Source organism: Mauremys mutica, chromosome 16, assembly GCF_020497125.1.
Source record: "Mauremys mutica isolate MM-2020 ecotype Southern chromosome 16, ASM2049712v1, whole genome shotgun sequence".
Lineage (NCBI taxonomy): Eukaryota > Metazoa > Chordata > Testudines > Geoemydidae > Mauremys > Mauremys mutica.
In genome coordinates this window covers 15,987,913-16,006,177 of record NC_059087.1, presented here as the reverse complement: position 1 = coordinate 16,006,177, position 18,265 = coordinate 15,987,913, and the positions used below count along the sequence as shown (strand labels likewise).

The 18,265-nt window shown below is 37.4% G+C and overlaps 2 protein-coding genes across 3 annotated transcripts in view; one reads left to right on the top strand and one right to left on the bottom strand.

Moving 5' to 3' along the window:
* ZDHHC8 (zinc finger DHHC-type palmitoyltransferase 8) overlaps positions 1 to 2,028 on the top strand; it is a 227,146-nt gene extending 225,118 nt beyond the window's left edge. Inside the window, exon 15 of the mRNA XM_044990115.1 lies at positions 926 to 2,028. Within this exon, the coding sequence (XP_044846050.1) occupies positions 926 to 1,076 (151 nt within the window). The 3' untranslated portion in view covers positions 1,077 to 2,028. The remainder of the gene's footprint in view (positions 1 to 925) is intronic.
* A 1,309-nt stretch (positions 2,029 to 3,337) lies between these two features.
* The window catches only part of ANKLE2 (ankyrin repeat and LEM domain containing 2), a 31,929-nt gene continuing 17,001 nt past the window's right edge, over positions 3,338 to 18,265 (bottom strand). For both annotated transcript variants that reach the window (XM_044990109.1, XM_044990108.1), the window contains exons 6-13: positions 17,854 to 17,976; positions 17,219 to 17,285; positions 16,331 to 16,512; positions 14,438 to 14,544; positions 13,140 to 13,333; positions 9,972 to 10,749; positions 8,756 to 8,887; positions 3,338 to 5,622 (exon numbers count right to left, since the gene is read on the bottom strand). In XM_044990109.1, coding sequence (XP_044846044.1) covers positions 5,382 to 5,622; positions 8,756 to 8,887; positions 9,972 to 10,749; positions 13,140 to 13,333; positions 14,438 to 14,544; positions 16,331 to 16,512; positions 17,219 to 17,285; positions 17,854 to 17,976 — 1,824 coding nt within the window. In that variant the 3' untranslated portion in view covers positions 3,338 to 5,381. The remainder of the gene's footprint in view (positions 5,623 to 8,755; positions 8,888 to 9,971; positions 10,750 to 13,139; positions 13,334 to 14,437; positions 14,545 to 16,330; positions 16,513 to 17,218; positions 17,286 to 17,853; positions 17,977 to 18,265) is intronic.

Genomic DNA, 18,265 nt, shown 5'->3' with positions numbered 1-18,265 from the left:
AAAATAATTTTCAACATCCACACTGAATTAATTCTGAAGTAAAAATGAGAGACTAGTACAGATTACTGAGAATTGGGACTCATTTTCTAGGTTTTATATTAATCAATCATTAACACTTTGATTTTTGGCACAACTCAAGTGTGGACTGCTGTCAAGAGAAACTTGGACAAATACAGAATGTTTGTAGAGTAATAGAAAGTTTAACTTTATGCAGGCCATTAGAGGTGGGAATGGACTGCTAGACAAGAGCCTCTACATCAAGTGCATGATATAGTTTGTCATTTCCTCCCTGAGCATCAGCTGCTTGTTAACTACCTTTCACTTCAAAGATTGTAATCAAAGTTGAAAACTTCTCTACTGGCTCCTTGGTCTTGAATCTAGGGCAGCTGTCATCTTGTTTTATTAGGTTACTCAAAGTGCTCCTGGCAACAGGTTTTTTTAAGCTTTCCATGTCCAATCTAAATTAATCGTACCCATCTGTTGCACTCTTATAAAAGCCTGCTGGAGTGGCCACTGATTAACAAAGCCATATATGCTTTCCTGTTAACTTTGAATTTATAGCTGTGACTGCACAGTATCAATGCTTCAAAGATAGCAATAGGCAGAGATTCTGCATGTGAGCTGCTTGGTGTACAGCAGTGGTTCTCAAACTTTCGTATTGTTGACCCCTTTCACCCAGCAAGCCTCTGAGTGAGACCTCCCTTAAAATACTTTATCTAACGGTTAGCACTACTAAAATGCTGGAGGCTGACAGCTCATGGCCCCCAGTTTGTGAAGCTGTACACCAGTGGTTCCCAGTGGTGGTTCTCTCGTAGGTAGATAGATAGAAGCAATGATAGACAAGAGTGCTGTCAGATGCATGCTAATCTTCACATATGCTTGTAGATTAAAACCATACACTAATTGGTTTTGGTTTTTTTAATAGAGCATTACAGTTCCCTCCGGAAGGCTGGCTTCGGATGTCCCTTAATAATGGCAGTATAACCCACTTGGTGATCCGTCCTAGTGGCAGAGTGGCACTTAGAACACTTGGAGACACAGGATTCATGCCTCCAGATAAAATCACACGCACCTGAGTCTGTGCAGGTGATGGCCACCTGGGAGTTGCTTCTGGTCTCTCTGTACATCCAACTACTGTACCACTACATTTCTATTTAATGCTGTTTTAAAATTGTACTTTAGTCCCCTCTATCTGCTTTTCAGTCCAAAAAAGATGAATTTGCATTTCTTCAGAGTTCTATGGACTTTACTTAATCACTTCATACAATGAAGAGTGACACCTCCCTGCTCTGAGATGTGGAGTATGAAAAGACTGATGAAAGGCTATTTGTGCTCAACCATTTGAGAGCACCACTTGCTTGTAAAGTGAAAATTACTCTTCTTTGTTGAGCTCCTGGTGAACTGCTTCCTATGCTATAGAGGGGTATGATACTAGTGCTTTCCCTGGTTGAAGTTATGTACACATGTGTGTTTAGCAGGCCATACTGAAATGAGGAGAGAAGTATACAGCTCTGGTGTTAAGTTTAATGCTCCCTGCTGTGGAAGTTCATTCCCCTGTTCTGAAAAAGTCTCTCTCGTACATCTTGCTCCAGAAGGAAAGTAAATGGTAAGACAGACTTTCTCCATAAGCCAGTTTTATAATACTTCCTTGGCCTTATGCCTGAATGGGGCTTGTAGTTAGGTGAGAACAAGGATCATGCTAATAACTGGACGTTTTACAACACAAGCTTTTCTTGAGGAAAATGCTAGCTACTCACCTCTGCCTTGTCAGAGCCAATATGAAATTTTAATCATGAGAAACAGTGCCTAGCAACCTGTGCAGTTGAAACCATGAACTTTTTCCAAGCTGTTTAAGCCATCTGTCTCTCTCGGAGTTGGAGCAGTTTAATGTGAAACAGGTTACTAAAGAACATAAAACTTTTCAGATACAAAGGGGTGTGGCAGACGGTCTTCAGCAATCACTGCAAGAAATTGGAATAATTTTGTCTGTCAACTTTTTAAAATATTTGAATAAAAATTGAAGTGGTCTCTGTGTGTACCTTTGAGTGTAGCAATCATCACATTTGGAACAAACATTGCAAGCATGACATTTCTACATTTAACCCCCCCAATATAATTGGTTCATGATCTCACACAAACACTAAACTCATAAAAATACCATTAATAATAGCACCTCAATGCCTGAAACAGCATATGCTTGAGTTCCACAGCTATATGGGCATCTTAAAAATCCCCCACCCTATGTAATCAGTAGGTCGAATGCTGAATATTTTGTGCACTTTATTCCAGCACATTACATACACAGTATTGAAAGAACCATAAATACGTGCAGGGTGGAAGGCAAGAGCACATACAACACATTTTAGCACATATACAGAAATCAGCATTTGTATTGGCACTAAGGTTTAAAACCAAAATAACTAAATCTAAATAAAAACAAAATTAAGCTGGCACTAGCCCTATTTAGAGAGTACAGATTTTGTACTATTAAAATACCCCCCTCTGAGCTGAGCAACATGGAGCATAAATTTCTCTTTCCAACCCTGGGTATTTCTTTTAAATGGCAACAATCAAGACAAAAAAACAACCATCTTTCAGGTTGTGAAATGTTTCCAAACCTTTAGTTTCATGTCCCAAATTGAGGCATCAATTAAATTTCATCATAGAAATGAAACCCTGGTATCTTAAAGAAAGCTACTTTGTATGCTGCATTCAGCTTTACAACATCCACCTATTACCCTAGGACACCTTAACTACCTGTTTACTTTGAATGGAAAGAATAGCAGCTAAACCTCAGCATTTTAAAGTCATACTTGCAAAGGGTCTTTCATATTATTTGTCATCATCAGAGGTCAACTATTAAAAACTATAGTGTCTTCAACCTCTCCTAGAATATCTCCCAAGATCGTGAATGAACTTGCTATAGTTTTAAATAAATGAAGTTCATGTATTATAAATTGACTTAAACACAAACACATGGACTAAAAAGCAAATTCAGTAAGGCATTTGTAGCTAAAAAATGCTCTCTCCCAAACCCCTGCCCTGCTCCACAACCCCAAACAAAAGTTAAACTGGTAGAAGTTTTTGTGCCAGAAATTTGCATTTGAATACAAATAACAAGTATAAAAGAAATGGACAAACTAGTAATAAAGCATCAGTTTCTCAATTGCCTGATTTTGTTTTACCAATGTTTTTCTTAAGCTATTTCTAAACAGGAATGTAGAGCCTATATCAGCAATATAAGTGGGAATTACCATCATCTAGCAACCCATAGCTGCCTCAGACAGGCACAGATGTTGAAAGTACTGGAAAAAATATATGCAGTAATCAGTGTTTTTTAACACCAGTACAAGTAAGGTGACCTTTTCAGCTTTTACACACACACACACAACCTGTGTGTGTGTGTATAATATTTAAGCAATGAGCTGGATAGGCTGGATAATTACTACACAGTCCAGAAAGTTTAGGGAAATCATTTTTTAATAATTTAGAAGTTAAAGCAACTGAAATGTCTGTGTGATACAGACTCCTACTGCAACAAAGATTAATAGCGACTGGAAACATTACTAATAAAGTAGGGTTTTTTGGTTTTTTTTTTGGAGGCGAGTCCCACAATAAAGCAACTTGGGTGGATTATATTTGAATGATAGTCAGTTAGAGGGTAGTGGCTCATTTCTAACATTCAGCTCATGGGAATCAAATTTCCATTTAAACCACCTATAAACACAATTCCAAAACATACACCTGTAACTGCAATTTCATCAAAACAATAAGCTCTAGAACAAACCTTTAGAATACTTTTCCATTCAGCGTCTTGGAGGGAAAACTACATTTTAAAGTCCCATGTAAGTGGATGCCACTTTTAAAACCACAAACAAAAATGCTAATTTAAAAATGTTACAAAAGGCACTATTAAGCATTAAGTGCAGTTTTGAAGTTTGTACCAAACAATGAATGTATTTGGAAGTATACAGTTTGTGTCAGAAACAGTCATTTTACTCTAGTGTGCAATAGCTACCAAAACAGCCATATCGTGTCTAGTTTAATCCAGCCTCTGTGGCTAACACTATACTATGACATCCTGGCTACTATTAGGGTTCCTTTAGCGACATATGCATGTTACAAAAGCTCTTTGAGGTTCTATTTTTTCCTTGCAATGGGGGATAGTGTTATCAACCAGAATAATTTATCCTTTCTACCCCCATGCCTGTGGTACCTTTGGTCAGATGTCTATCATAAAGATTATTTTTAATTCTATGATAGAAACTATAATAGGGAATTACACTACTGAAAGCCTTTTCTTAAGCAAAAACGCACCTATCAAAATCTACACTCTGCGTGTTCTGTTTCAAGTTTAGAAACATTTCCATATAGCACTATCGCAAGGGTTCATCCTTGAAGAATACTGAGAAATTAAATTATTTTTAATTGTAGCTAACAAAAAGGTAGTTACTATATCTAGACTACAGACAAGAATTTGTATTTCAATTAAAACAATGTCTCAGTCCTTATTCATCCCTTTTAACACTTAGGAAATAAGAAACCACTTCATGGGTTTCTGTTTAGCTCCATAATATATCACATTAAACTGGACCATTAACATACATCACTGGTAAACTTACTTAAATTATTGCTGATGTGCTTTTGTGTAATTACTAGTGAAGTCTGCAAATGGCAAAAGCTTTAGGGGGGAAAAAGCTGAGCTTTTATCTTCAAACTAACCCAACCATAGATCACTAATTTCTATAGTGCCCTTTTCTTAAAACTCTTATCCTCAGAATGAGGAGTGACCCATCAAAGTCTCTGGCTGCTCTTCATTTTAGACATTTCTTAGTGTTTAGACTGAACTGTTGGCAGTGGGGAGTCAAATTCTTACTCGAACAGGGAAGAGGTAACCGCCCACGTTAAACTTTCAGTTCTTTAATTTGTTTTTTTTTTCTGTTGTAAATGAAATATGAATGGATTTGAGTTCCCTCTAACCTGGAGTTCTGTTTATTGATAAGTGCTTCAAAGTTAACCAGGTGAAAAAAATGCATCTCTGGGTTCCTTCTGACTATCACATTTGGCCTACAGTAACCACCACCACCATTTCTAGCAGGAATCACTAAGTGAAAGGTTCAGATCACTGCTCTACTGTTTAAGGGTTATTTATTGTATAACTACTGGATAAGAGAACTTCACTAACTTCTTGCAAATCACCAGTAATCTATCTGGTACATGAAGTAAAGACATTTATTTTTTTTAAATGTGTATTTGTCCTCAAATGAGGATAAATAAATAGCCAAAGACACTTCCTCATGTCACTTTAGCAATGCTACAATTTTTTCCCTCCACTCTTAAAATAAAAATATAATTAAAGTCCCAGGAAGATGAGTTATGTTCTAATGGGAAGGAGGTTTTGACAAGTGATGCAGTTTTAACAACAGTATATTGTTGGCATACGCTGGACTGTACCGCCCAGGACTCCCAAGATCTGGAAAAAATGAAGCAACGTTGCCATATTTCCCTGGGCTGCCCAGCACCGGACTATTTCTTCTTGGGCTAGAGTACGTTGAACCATTTGGTGGGCCTGCTGCAAGAGACTGGGACTTGAACCTTCCTTTCAATCCTGGACTTGGCCAACTACAGGAAAATAAAAAGAATCACCATATGTATAATATTTCAGAAAATCTTAATGGGGTGAGAAATAGGCTCTCACTAGCACCTGTGAGCTTGATGGAGATGCATCAGAAAACACAACAGATCGAGAGAGACAGGAGGGAAAGAAAAATGAGGGAGCAGCATATTAGGTCACACATGGATATGTCACTGAAACTAGCAAATGTCTTTTGCTCCAAAATGGCTAATTATAAAAAATGCATTATTTGTGCACATTTGGCCAACTGCAATTCAACACCCACATATAATAGGAAAGGACCTGCTTATTATCTTGTTTCTATCGCTGATAATGTGATAAGATTTAGAACTCATAAGCACAGATGGCCAGCCTACCACAAAACATCAAAGAAATAGCAGGTTATCTTTGTTTTGAAAAGCTCAAAATACCTCTTCAGCACACCACCACTTACAAGACTATGGACAAGGTATTTGATTAAAGAAGAGATTTGTTAAAGGTGGCTCTGTACCAGTGATTTTGTAGGTTTGGCCATAGGAGAGACGGGCTTTTTTTTTTTTTTTTTAAATGCAATGTGTCCAGATGCAACAGAAATAATAAATACATTTTCTATGGACTAAATGTTTACTTGTTTAAAAATCATAAAATTCCCTCTTCAATATTATTTAAATTTTTGAATAATCTAGGGTTACTCGCTTTGGTTTTACCATTTACTATTCTATCAGACATAACAATAATCTCATATGACAGTATATTTTTCTAACAAAGCAGAAACAGATTTTGAAGATAACACTGTCAGCCTTAAAAAGGGTAATGAAAGAGTTAAACATATTGTAAAGCTTTTAAAGACTCCAAATCAATAATATATGTTTAGATTCAGTTGCATGCATAGATATTTATTTCAAAATGTTTGAATATCCGTTTTTTCTTACCTATCCAGAACTGTACTTCCAGGTTCTGTTTTTGCTGCCAAAATCTGACACCGAGAATACTTAAGCGGGGCATTATTCTGTACTGGCACTAGCAACACTTGAAATGGAAATAGAGCAAACTTTGGTCTTGCCAAGTAAATGAAAAGACACTAATTTCCATATATTTCATTACTTACATTAAGCACCAACTTTGTGCTGGCAATGTACAAAAGAGAAGCTAGCTGTCTTATAAGATGCTTTAAAATGTAAATGTATTGTAGTAAATCTAAACATATTATTGATTTAGGATTTTAAAACAACTTCTCACCGCTCCTTTAAAACTGAGTGTGTAGGGTAAGAATAAAAGCTACATAATACATCAGCTTCTTCGAAGAAAGGATTCACAGAAGTTAAAAAGTTGATTGCTCAACCCAGACACCTGAAAGTTTACTAAAAAGCAGGAAGGACTTCAGCTTGACTAAAGTGTGACATATGTAAATAGTTTACTTTTACATTTGCCTTTTGCTGCAAGAGGGTGGTGGTGTTTGAAAAGTGTCAACTGTTCACAGGCAGTATGGCAACCCAGAAGGAGAGAACAAAAACCTGTTTCCACACTACTTTAATCACAGAAAGATCTTCCACATACATAATTTAAACACACATCTGCAGGTATCAAAACCTGCATCTACTATGGCAGGGTAACAAAATGTCTGAAGACATCTAGATTGTATAATCTAAAATTAAAATTCATTTGATACAGCATCTTGCATAATCTAGTATTTCAAAGCAATTCTATCATTGTATTATATTGCACCACTGATTATGAGTTAGAATCAGGTACAGTAACTCCTTGCTTAAAGTTAATGTTGTTTCGTTGTTATGTTGCTGATCAATTAGAGAACATGCTTGTTTAAATTTGTGCAATCCTCCCTGATAACCTTGTTTGGCAGCTGCCTGCTTTGTCCACTGCTTGCAGAAAGAGCAGCCCATTAAAGCTAGCTGGTGATGGCTTGGAACCAGGGTGGACCGGCAGCGCCCCTATCAGCTACCCGCTCTCCTAAGTTCCCTGTGCGGCAGCCGCCCAGCAGGCTAGCAATTGCCAGAAGTTCAGCTGTCCCTCTCCCCACTACCATGTGCTGCTCCTGCCCTCTGCCTTGGACCTGCTCATCCGGGAGCCTCCTGCTTGCTGTGCCGGGGGGAAGAAAAGGAGGGCTAATGTCAGGGTGCTCCCCTCCCCCCTGCTCCTGCCCCCCGCTTACTCCAACTCCACAGAGCAGGGGGCGGACATGACAGGGTTCAGGACAGAGGGAGACTCCTGGCAGCAGCTGCTATCTCAACTTGCTGGTCTACTTAAAAAGGCAATGTACTTAGAGTGTGGTCAGCCTAATTAAAGGGGCAGTGCACATCTCTCTCTCTCTCACATACACACAGGGTGTATGTCTCTGTCTGCCATGCTGTCTCCCCTCCCTCCATTTTTGCTGCCTTGTAGAGTGTGAGGCTACATTAACAACATGTTAACCCTTGAGGGCTCAGACGAGTACTAGTTCATCATTTTGCAGTAAGGCATTCCCTGGGAAATATCCCACGCTCTGACTCCATCACCTCAACCAAGCTTCACAATCATCATTTCTGTGTACAGTATTAAATTGTCTGTTTAAACTTATACTGTGTGTGTGTGTGTATTATATATAAAAATAAAATATAGTATCTTTGGTGAAAAAAATTTTCCCTGGAACCTAACCCTTCCGATTTACATTAATTCTTATGGGGAAATTGGATTTGCTTAACATCGTTTTGCTTAAAGTTGCGTTTTTCAGGAACATAACTACAATGTTAAGTGAAGAGTTACTGTACTGCAGTGACTGTATAGGCAAATGTGGCAGCCATTACGTGTTGAGTAATAACAGAGCATTCGGCATCGTGAGACTGGCTAGTTCAGCAGAATTAATTCTGACACTCTGCATGTTTTACATGGATAGCTTTCTGAGATATGATGAAACAATTTAGCTTTGATACCTAATCTTTAGCACCAGTAAGCAGAGCTATACCAGCAATGGGTATAAGCCCAAGTCTTAATTTAAAATACATTAGATGCTATAGAATTGAATACTTTTAATTTAGACTTTTGTATAGGATTGAGCTTAAAATTCTAGCTGCTAAAGATGTCCTGCCACAGACACACTAAAAAACTGTTGCTCTTCAACTCACTCTGTTGAATTTACATAAATACCTTTGCCTGTCAGAAGAAGAGTAGGACTGTACAGCATTCTTCCATTTGTAAGTAATGGGGTATTTCTGTGGGTCAATTTCTATTCCTTCTACAGCTGCTAAGACATCACTATCCAGCTTTGATGGTTGTTCCCTAGAATATAAATGGAACTAGATGAAAACAGAACTGTTAAACTTTTTAGACAAGATAATGTCCCCACACCCCAGTGTAGATATTTTGAAATGTTTCTAGTAGGTAAATGCGTGCCAACTGGATTAGCTGCTCTTCACATTCAAATGGATTGTTTTCAAGCATGCTTTGATATAAGAAATAATGCCCATCCATAGGGACATTCAATATGCTTCACTGGAAGACAATATTAGTAGTCAGATCAGAGGCAAGCTTGGAAAGTGTCCTTAAATTCAGTTTCATATATGTTGAGAACTTGAAAGCTATTTAGCACTTAATCTAATTGAAAGTAGGGCTATAAATAGCATTTGAAAAAGGAACAATTTGAACTATTAAAACTGTATTGGTTAAATGAGTAATCGATAAGTTCACAACATAGGTGCAGGGACTGGGGGTGCTGCAGCACCCCCATGTTTTACTTGTGGCTCCACTGCCACCTCGTGTCCAGGGCTCCACTGCTGGCAGCCAGGGCCCCAGGTGCAGGGCCAGCAGCCAGGGCCCCGGGCCCGCAGCGGGGACCCCACATAAAACGTGGGGAGCCGCACTCTTAGTTCAGTGCCTATGATGTCAGTTCCACAGCAATGGTCCTGAAACAATGCAGAACCTAATTCCACATACATTCTGAAATGGTACTGCTGCAACGTTTTCAATGTGCACATTAGGCATTTAAACTTTAACCGAATACATTACCAGTAAGACTGATTGGTTAACCGGTTAACGTTTTACATCCCTAATTGAAAGGTTCATCAAGCCTGCCTGATGAACAGGAGCTAGCTCACAGGCTGAAGAGTCTGTTTGAAACCTTAGTATTGGAAGAAAACTACAGAGCTCTTTTCTTCATACCCAAATTGTTTTACATACAATCTTCAGAGAGCGTGAAAGGACTGCATCTTTACTATAGGAACTACAAAGCATTTTAAGGAGGTATTTTTTCAGGTGATTATAACTGGTGTTTGAAACTTTTTTGAAGAATTTTTTACAGCAAGGTTAAGAGCATATGGAACTAGTTTTGCATGTATGGACCAAAGGACAAAAAAGTAATTCATACCCAAAGAGGAATAACTTCTTTGTATTTTCATTTGTTGGTGGAGTCTTCAAAAGAAATCTCGGAGAAGAGGGCTCTTGACACAAATAAGCAGCACACTCAGATTGCACTGCAAGACTGCCAAGCTGCTGTCTCTCTTTGTCCCAAATACCAGGGTCCAATGACAGTCTTTCAGCTTCTGAGGGTATTTTGTTTTCTGTCCTTAATTTTGTATCTCCAGGCTTTTCAGTAGTAGCTGGCTCACTTGCCACAGAAAGTGCTGAGCAGGTTTTACCCAGCTGGTCCTTAGATATTCCGACCTGGCTCATTCCTTCAGCCAAAACTTGCTCATTCTCAGTTTTTGCAGTGATTTTGTTTGATTTCGCCACCAAACATTCCCCTGCCACTGCTTGGCCTTGGAAAGACAGTCTTTCAAATTCCGCCATTAAATTGGAGACTGGGGATATAAGGCACTCCTCTCCACCACGTGAATGTTTTCTGTCACTAGTTATCCTCTCATTAGTTACAGGGCTGCAAAATCCATTTTTGCTGGATGAAACCTCCTTCTCGTAATGCATGGAGAGGTCCGATGTTTCTATAATGTTTACTTTGTGCTCCATCGACAGGATGTCACACTCCGAATCGCCAATAGCATCTATACTCGATTCCTTAGACACAACAGGTGGGCTGTTATTCCGTGCTGCATTCTGTCTGTTTTTAATTTCTTCCAAGCTCATGTCATCGTCATCTTCATCTAAAAATGCTCCAACAGAAATTGAATTGCAGCATTTTTTACTTTTGCCTACAATGTTAATAAAAAGATATAAATAAGAGGCTTGACAACTGAAGTCCTATCTGATAAACTAGGAACAGCTCTATGGTCTTAGGTAATTCCATTATTGCATGTATGTATCCATTTATGGAGACCCTTTTATAATCAGATGTATGTAATGGTATTAGTTAAGCTATGTAATCTTATCAAAAAATATACACATCTTGTTTGCAATTATTCTTTTTTATCCTATTCATCTGAGAGAGCTGTTTCCTGTGCATCTCACTTAAAGTGCCTGATTCACAGAAACCGACCAAGTTTCAAGATAAAATCAGAAGGCAGAATACGATGGCAAAAAGATATAGATGGCAAGCTAACTATTAAGTTTGCCATGTCCTCCTACACACCAAAGGTTCCACTGAAGTTACATTGGCACAAAGACAAACCCACAAAAGAAGCTGAATTAAGTTCTCTTGTGAATAGGTACCTAAATATATACAGTCCTCTTTCAACAACAGGCAATGATATACACTTTACAGAATATATTTATTTCTGCAACATGGCCCTAGGTGAGCACACAAAATACTGCTGATCCTATTTCTACTACAATATTGCAATTATAGATTACTGAAAGGTACACAGGAGTTTGGTAGAGTACACCTACATTTTACTGTTGGAGACAAAAAAAGTGTCCACTTTTTCTATGTTAAGGACATTAAGAGTGTGTGTGAGAAAGAAATTTAACATTGGACAAACCCTTTACTGCAACTGACTTGGTCGATGATTAAGCTAGGAATTTTATCAAAGTATCTGCTTCAGCATCAAGTCTGTTGATTTGAGAATGCAGAACTGTAGATGTTAAAGGGGAAAAAATGGCAAAAGCAGCTCTCTTTCTTTCCAGGTCCACCTCTCTAAGTACACTGGAGGACCAGATGCCATATTCATGCCCTCTGCAGACTTAGCATAGGATCACTTCACATACGAATTTGTTTGGATAGAAATAATTAAACCCACCAACAGCCAACCAGGAGAAATTCTGTAGGGCTGGGTTGTGTGTGCATCCACTCAAACTAATGAAAAGAGACACTGGGAACAATTGGTGCAGAGAGACTTGTATAACCTTGATAACAGGAAAAATACTTCCCTAACGGGGAACCGCTTTGAAAAGAGGTCTGTGCCTATAGCTGGTCAAAAAAATCTGTGTCAAAACAGATATCCATCAGAAAACGCCATTTCGACAAAACCAAAATTTACTGTGAAATCCTATCAATTTCAAAGAAAATTCCTGAAAGAACAAATTTTCTGGAAAAAAATAAAAAACAGTTGATTTTATTTTGTTTCAGAATTTTTTTCACTGTATTGTTTACATTACTTCATGATAGGTCAAAGTCATAGCATAATGTGTTTTAATAAAACTGACAAAATGTCAGTTACCCTGCAACAAACAAGAGACACTGATCTAGAAAATAAGAAAAAATGTTACTTCATATACACCTCTACCTCGATATAACACGAATTTGGATATAACGCGCTAAAGCAGTGCTCAGGCTGGGGGGGTGGGGGGGGTTGGGGAGGGAGGGGGAAGGCTTACACGCTCCAGTGGATCAAAGCAAGTTCGATATAACACAGTTTCACCTATAACGAGGTAAGATTTTTTGGCTCTCGAGGACAGCGTTATATCGGGGTGGAGGTGTAGATTGAAACAGCTGCCTTTAATATTTAAAAATATAATATTTTGACTGTCATAATGACACGATGTCATACTATGCATTAATGACATCATGAAAATGTAAAAAGGAAAAAACCCAAAATTTTCCAAAACAAAATTTTTAGAATGATTCCCCCCCACCCGCAAATTTACATTTTGTGGGAAATTTGAAAAAAAAATTAGTTTTGTTCCAATTAGGGACAAAAACAAATCCTGAAAAATCAGCATTTCCTGTGAAACAGAAATTCTGAGTTACAACCTGCAGCCCATTCAATTGATGCAAAAAGTTTGGTTTTAGGCCTTTGTTAGTGTGTCTCCTCTGCCCACAACTGAATTGAATTATTTCTGCCTTAGAAAGCTGACTGTACTTCAAAGGAATTCCCAAACATTCCAAGTGAAATCCTGGCCCCACTGAAGTCAGTGAGAGTTTTGCCACTGACTTTAAAGAGGCCAAGATTTCAATACAGAATCTGTAATCCGGTGAACAACAGCATGCAAGATGGATAGTGTTTAAATGAGATATGATCTTGTAACCTCCCACACTTCTCTAAATGAATGTTTTTACATTGAAAGTAGAATAATATTTGAGTAATAGATTAATATCTGCAATCCAAAAAAAAATGTTTTAATTAAATGTGAACTCCAAGCCTTGCTCAAAGTTTTTTCTTAATGTAAATCATTTTGTTTATAACAATGCTTGCTCTTTTCTTACCAGAAGGATGTGGAGTTTTATATCTGTTGCAGGTTTCATTTTCTCCTGTTTCTTGCTGAGCCTTTTCGCTCATTTCCCGTTGACTCAGGTATTCTTCTAATTTTTGCAACCCCTCCTGGGAAGACAGATCAACAAAACAGCCCAGAAATTCCCAGTATTCAACCCACGGGAACCCCTGCTCATGAGCTAACTCCCTGCAATAAATAAGATAAAACGAATCATTTGTGAAGACATTATATATTAATATGACAATAAATGTAATGAACATGTTTTATCAGCTATTTCTAGGTCTCTGAAATTGTGAAACATATATAAGAATTCTGTAACAACCAAGTTCTGCACCAGCAATAATATGTATCCTTCTCCATAACATACCAAGTGTTATCTATCGCTAATTTCTTTCCTTTATAGTAATCCTAAAGTTTTACTTATTAATTGTAAAAATGCCTCAGATTGTGATTTTTTAAGATGACTGTGTCTAGGCATCAGGTGGAGAAATGAATCAATTACTGGCATAAGTATTTCTTAGTTGAAGTCAATCAACGTAATCTTTTTTTTTTTTCATTTTTCAGAAAAAGGGTAATTTTAAAGAAAAGATAGAACCCACTCCTTGTTTTAAACAAGCTTAGATGTCTTAAAGTTTTTACATTTGTGTGCTACCACAACACAGAAAATCTATCTTTTGTGGTGAGGATCCATGCATACCCACATGGATCCTCACCATGTTCTGTGTGGCTGGAGAAAGGATATGGGTATACCTTAACATCTTTTTCTATTTCAGCAAACTTTAACAATTTCCCAGCTTCTAGAAAATGTAGGCAGTGCTCAAATCTATTACCAATTAACTGACAATCTGATTTTCAAAAGGACAAAGTCCCAATTGTTAGCTTTCTCCCTAATCTGAAATATTCTGAGAAATTAGACAAAAGAGTGGGTGGGGTATGAGAAAAAAGTTCTGGACATAATGTGGGTAACAGTTAGCAAATGTATTTCTTCTCCCCTTCCAGAGTAGTTAAATAGGTGGCCTACAATGTGCAGAACTAGATGATCACAATGGTCCCTTCTGAACTTAAGGTCTATGGGTGTCACGTTTTGAGTTAAAGCATTTTTTATTTACATAAAAAGTACAATAAGGACCCAAACAAAATATACATTGTAAAATGTTTGTAGAAGAATTTTTGCTTTATGCAGCTTGTCCTTATGTTAATCATTAATGTGCCTTTAGTGCTGGAGCTTTTTAAAATAATTTTCTGGCTTATTGCTAACACACATCTTTCATGCTGAGATTTTCTTAATACCTTCCAACTCTTTCAACTCCTCTTTCTGGATCGGATTTCCTGACATTGTGAAAGAAGCCTGCTCTCTCTCTAGGTGGAGTTTTCCAAAGCCTGCGAAATTCTTCTGCCTTCAAAACAAATTCAGAATGTAAACAATAAAACTACAACATGCACCTTTAAGTACACTGCAGCTAAAATCTCTACCTAGAAGCTTTTTTGCTTCAGAGATACATTAGGTTGTTCAATGATGAATTTAGCTGTTCTTCAGTTGCATATATACAATTCAAGTTTAGCTATACACATTGCTCAACTATACCCAATTACAGTTTGTCTTTCATTTTAGACACAAAATTTCACCCCATCAGACTTGTTTATTACTGTACATGATTGGTCTCATAAGCACCAGATCTTGAAAGTGATATTAGGCATAACTATGAAAAAGTTACCACAATTTAAAGCTTCCATTACTAATTTCTGTACTATGGCGACTCACATATTGGGTTTGACTGACTTTTCTAGATTATCTGTTATTGCCAAATGGCAATCTCTTTTGTAGCTACCAGGTGGTGTATATCCTCCTGGGAGAATGATTTTTTTTTAACATTGTGTGTGTTTTCTAAGGCCTTGTACACCTAAGCTATTTACATTAATTATTCAATTTATTCTCCGGGCAATAGCACAGAATTAAGTCTAATGATCGGTGCACACCAGAGAACAAAATACATACTTTAGTTTCTAAAATGTTAATTCTGTAAACTCACCTACATTTTTATCTCATTACCCATGATCCAGCCAACATTAATAGCTGAGCGCTACGTTTAGACTATTACGAGTATATGCCTGTAGCCTAAAATAACGCATTCTCTCTCATTTGTGTCACAACTCCACAAGTTTTCAAAGAATAAAAATTTTGAATTTAAATGAATAAATAAGAATGTAACCAAGAAAGGCTATTTAAGGGGGAAACCAGCACACATTCTCAGTAAGTCTGACACATCAAGTGGTCGAAGTGTCAAAGGAAAAAACTCTCAACCATGTGTAAGCTACTGGTCTGAGTTAAGTCTCTTCCTCTAGCTCATCAACAGATGGAGCAGACAGCTCACTCATACCAGTCGTACATCTTGCTGGTGACAACACCTGCCAGAAGGGTTACACGTGTTAATTAGTATTTCTAAAGGTGTCAGACTAAGACATACAGATAATAAACTGATGAAATGTCCGGATTGTATACAATGATTTTTGTAATAAAGATATATTAATATTTAACTGCCGTCATTATGATTATGTTTTCCTATAATTCCATTAGGATTTATTTTTTCAATTGGATAAACATTTTACTAGTCTACTCTAGCAAGATTAAGTGGTGATAAACTGATTCAAACATTTAGTATCAGTTTTTAGTTAGAATATACTAGATCTTTTGCCATTTCTAGCTATATGTTTTCATTTTCATAAGTGATTAATAGTTACCTCTAAAATCAGTTTTAGTTTCAGGCAGGGGAAACCATGGCACTTATATGCAAGGACTGTACAGATCCAGAAGATACATCAAGAGTCATCTGTGTCTCAGAATATTTAATTAGGTCCCAGTAGGAAAACAAGAGTTTTCAACTATTTCTTTATTTTTACCACCTTTCCCCACTTAGCCTCCTCAGATACCAAAGCTCCACAATAATCTGTTAAGAGGGTTCCAAAAATGGTACAAACGTTACCACCTACCCCCCCGCCATGGTAAAAATCCATGTTTTTTCTCGAAAAAAAGAGAAATGATGCTGAACCCTGAGTGGGGTCTCCAAAACTAACAGGCTATGCCAATGAAGGAGCCATCAGGTTGGGCTCAAATTACTATATTTTGAAAGCCACAAGAGAATTAGGAAAGTATTTGGTTTTATGACATCTTCATTATATCCTTACCTTGGAGGGGGTCATTGGGCCTGCAAAAGCTCTCACTGACAAGACTGGATCTTTGGGGCTGCCACTGTGTTTAGGTACAGCTGTAAGGGGGTTATCATCTGACTGATCAGGTGACCAAGGTGCACCAATCACTGGAGCTGAGGAATTGCCTTCCGCTCGCAAGAGTGGCACATAATACCGACCTAAAAATAAAATGATATATGATTTTTTTTTTTTTAAGAACCTAGTGTTACAGTAGTTTGCTGCCTCTTTCTGGAATATATTTAAAATGTCAGTACATCTGCATGCCTAGAAATCTGACTTAATTTCACTAGCAAAAGTCTTCATCTTTTAATTAAAACTCACTGCTTCTACTACCTATTCAATGCTGAAGATTTTATTTTAGGTCCCTTACTCACAAAAAAGGAATTGCTGTACTGAGATATCTGCTTCCTGAGGATCTTTAGCACTTTCAGAACCTGCATGCTGCGAAAATGTACACCCACATATCTGGCATTTGAGGACAACCACTAGGAAACAAGATGAATCCCGCACTTTATGATGATTCCTTATGCAGCCTTTTGTAATTGAGCAGCCTAAAATCTCTGCCTCAGATTCCTCATCAGTAAAATGGGGATAATACCTACCTCACACGGGTGTGAGGATTACTGTCTATTCTATAATCTCTAAATACTGATCAACAAGTCATCCAGTTTCAGACATTTTTCCTGTTCCTTGGTAGCACTAAAGTTTCTCTCATTGTAAGAGCACTGTATATCAAAACTAACTGGTCAACAGGAACACTACTAAACATAAATATGTAAGTATAAGACAGAATGACAACCAAATTAACATTTTTGGACGTTGCATACACAACGAAGATTATGTATTAAAGCTCTGAATACAAACCTTTCAAATATTCTCTTATTTTCTCTTTCAGTTCCATCGATTTATTTTTGTTTCTTTCACAGATTACCTGTTAGAAGAAATGTTACTCTTAATTAGCAAAGCCCTCAACATTATCTTGTAATTCCCATGCCCATGTCTTTTTTTTTTATACAAAAAGGTCCCTTGCTCCTTCAGACATCTCACACACACACACACACACACACACACACACACAGCTTTTTAAAAAAAAAAAAAAAAAAAAAGAACTGGAAACACATTTGTCTTTCCTATAAATATGTTTTCTGTCAACGTTCCAGTAAGAACCATATGATTTGCCTCAACCAACGTGGAGCGCTGTTACACCAAATCAAAACTTGCAGCTTTCACATTCAAATCTAAAGTAAAAAGTCCTTTGTTGGGACAGGCCATTAAATATAATACAACTTGGAGGCAGGAAATTCTAGGGAGCCACAAACTAGAACTAGATGCAATCAATACTAAACATTTATTCCAGCACTAGAAATGGTATATTCGAATCCTAATCTACCTACATTAGTCAGGGGATCTGTGCTTGAACCCTAAAAATCAAGAATTATATTGACGTACAGCTGAAATTATCACAGATCTGCTTTCAATGTGGACGTAGAGAAACTTACTTCTGCTGGAGTTTGACCATACTTGTTTCTTGGATTTTTTACAATGTCTGGATGCGAGGTAAGCACATTAACCACATCCAGATTCCCAAACTTGCAAGCAAAATGCAATGGAGTATCAAATACCTACAACACAGGAAAAATATATATATATACATATACCTTCATTGAACATTCCCAGCTTCTCATTCATTACCCAGACTTAGTATGTATTTGGAAACATGATGTGACCAAACCCATATATTTATTTTTTCCATTCTAAAAATAGAGCCATCACCATGACTAATCTATAGGGCTCTTTAAAAAAGATTTTTAAAAAACAAATCAGGACACAACTTGTTAATTTCTGCTACTAGAATACTAGTAGTAGCAATGCTCCAGGACACTCATGCTCTCCTTTTCATAACAAATGAGT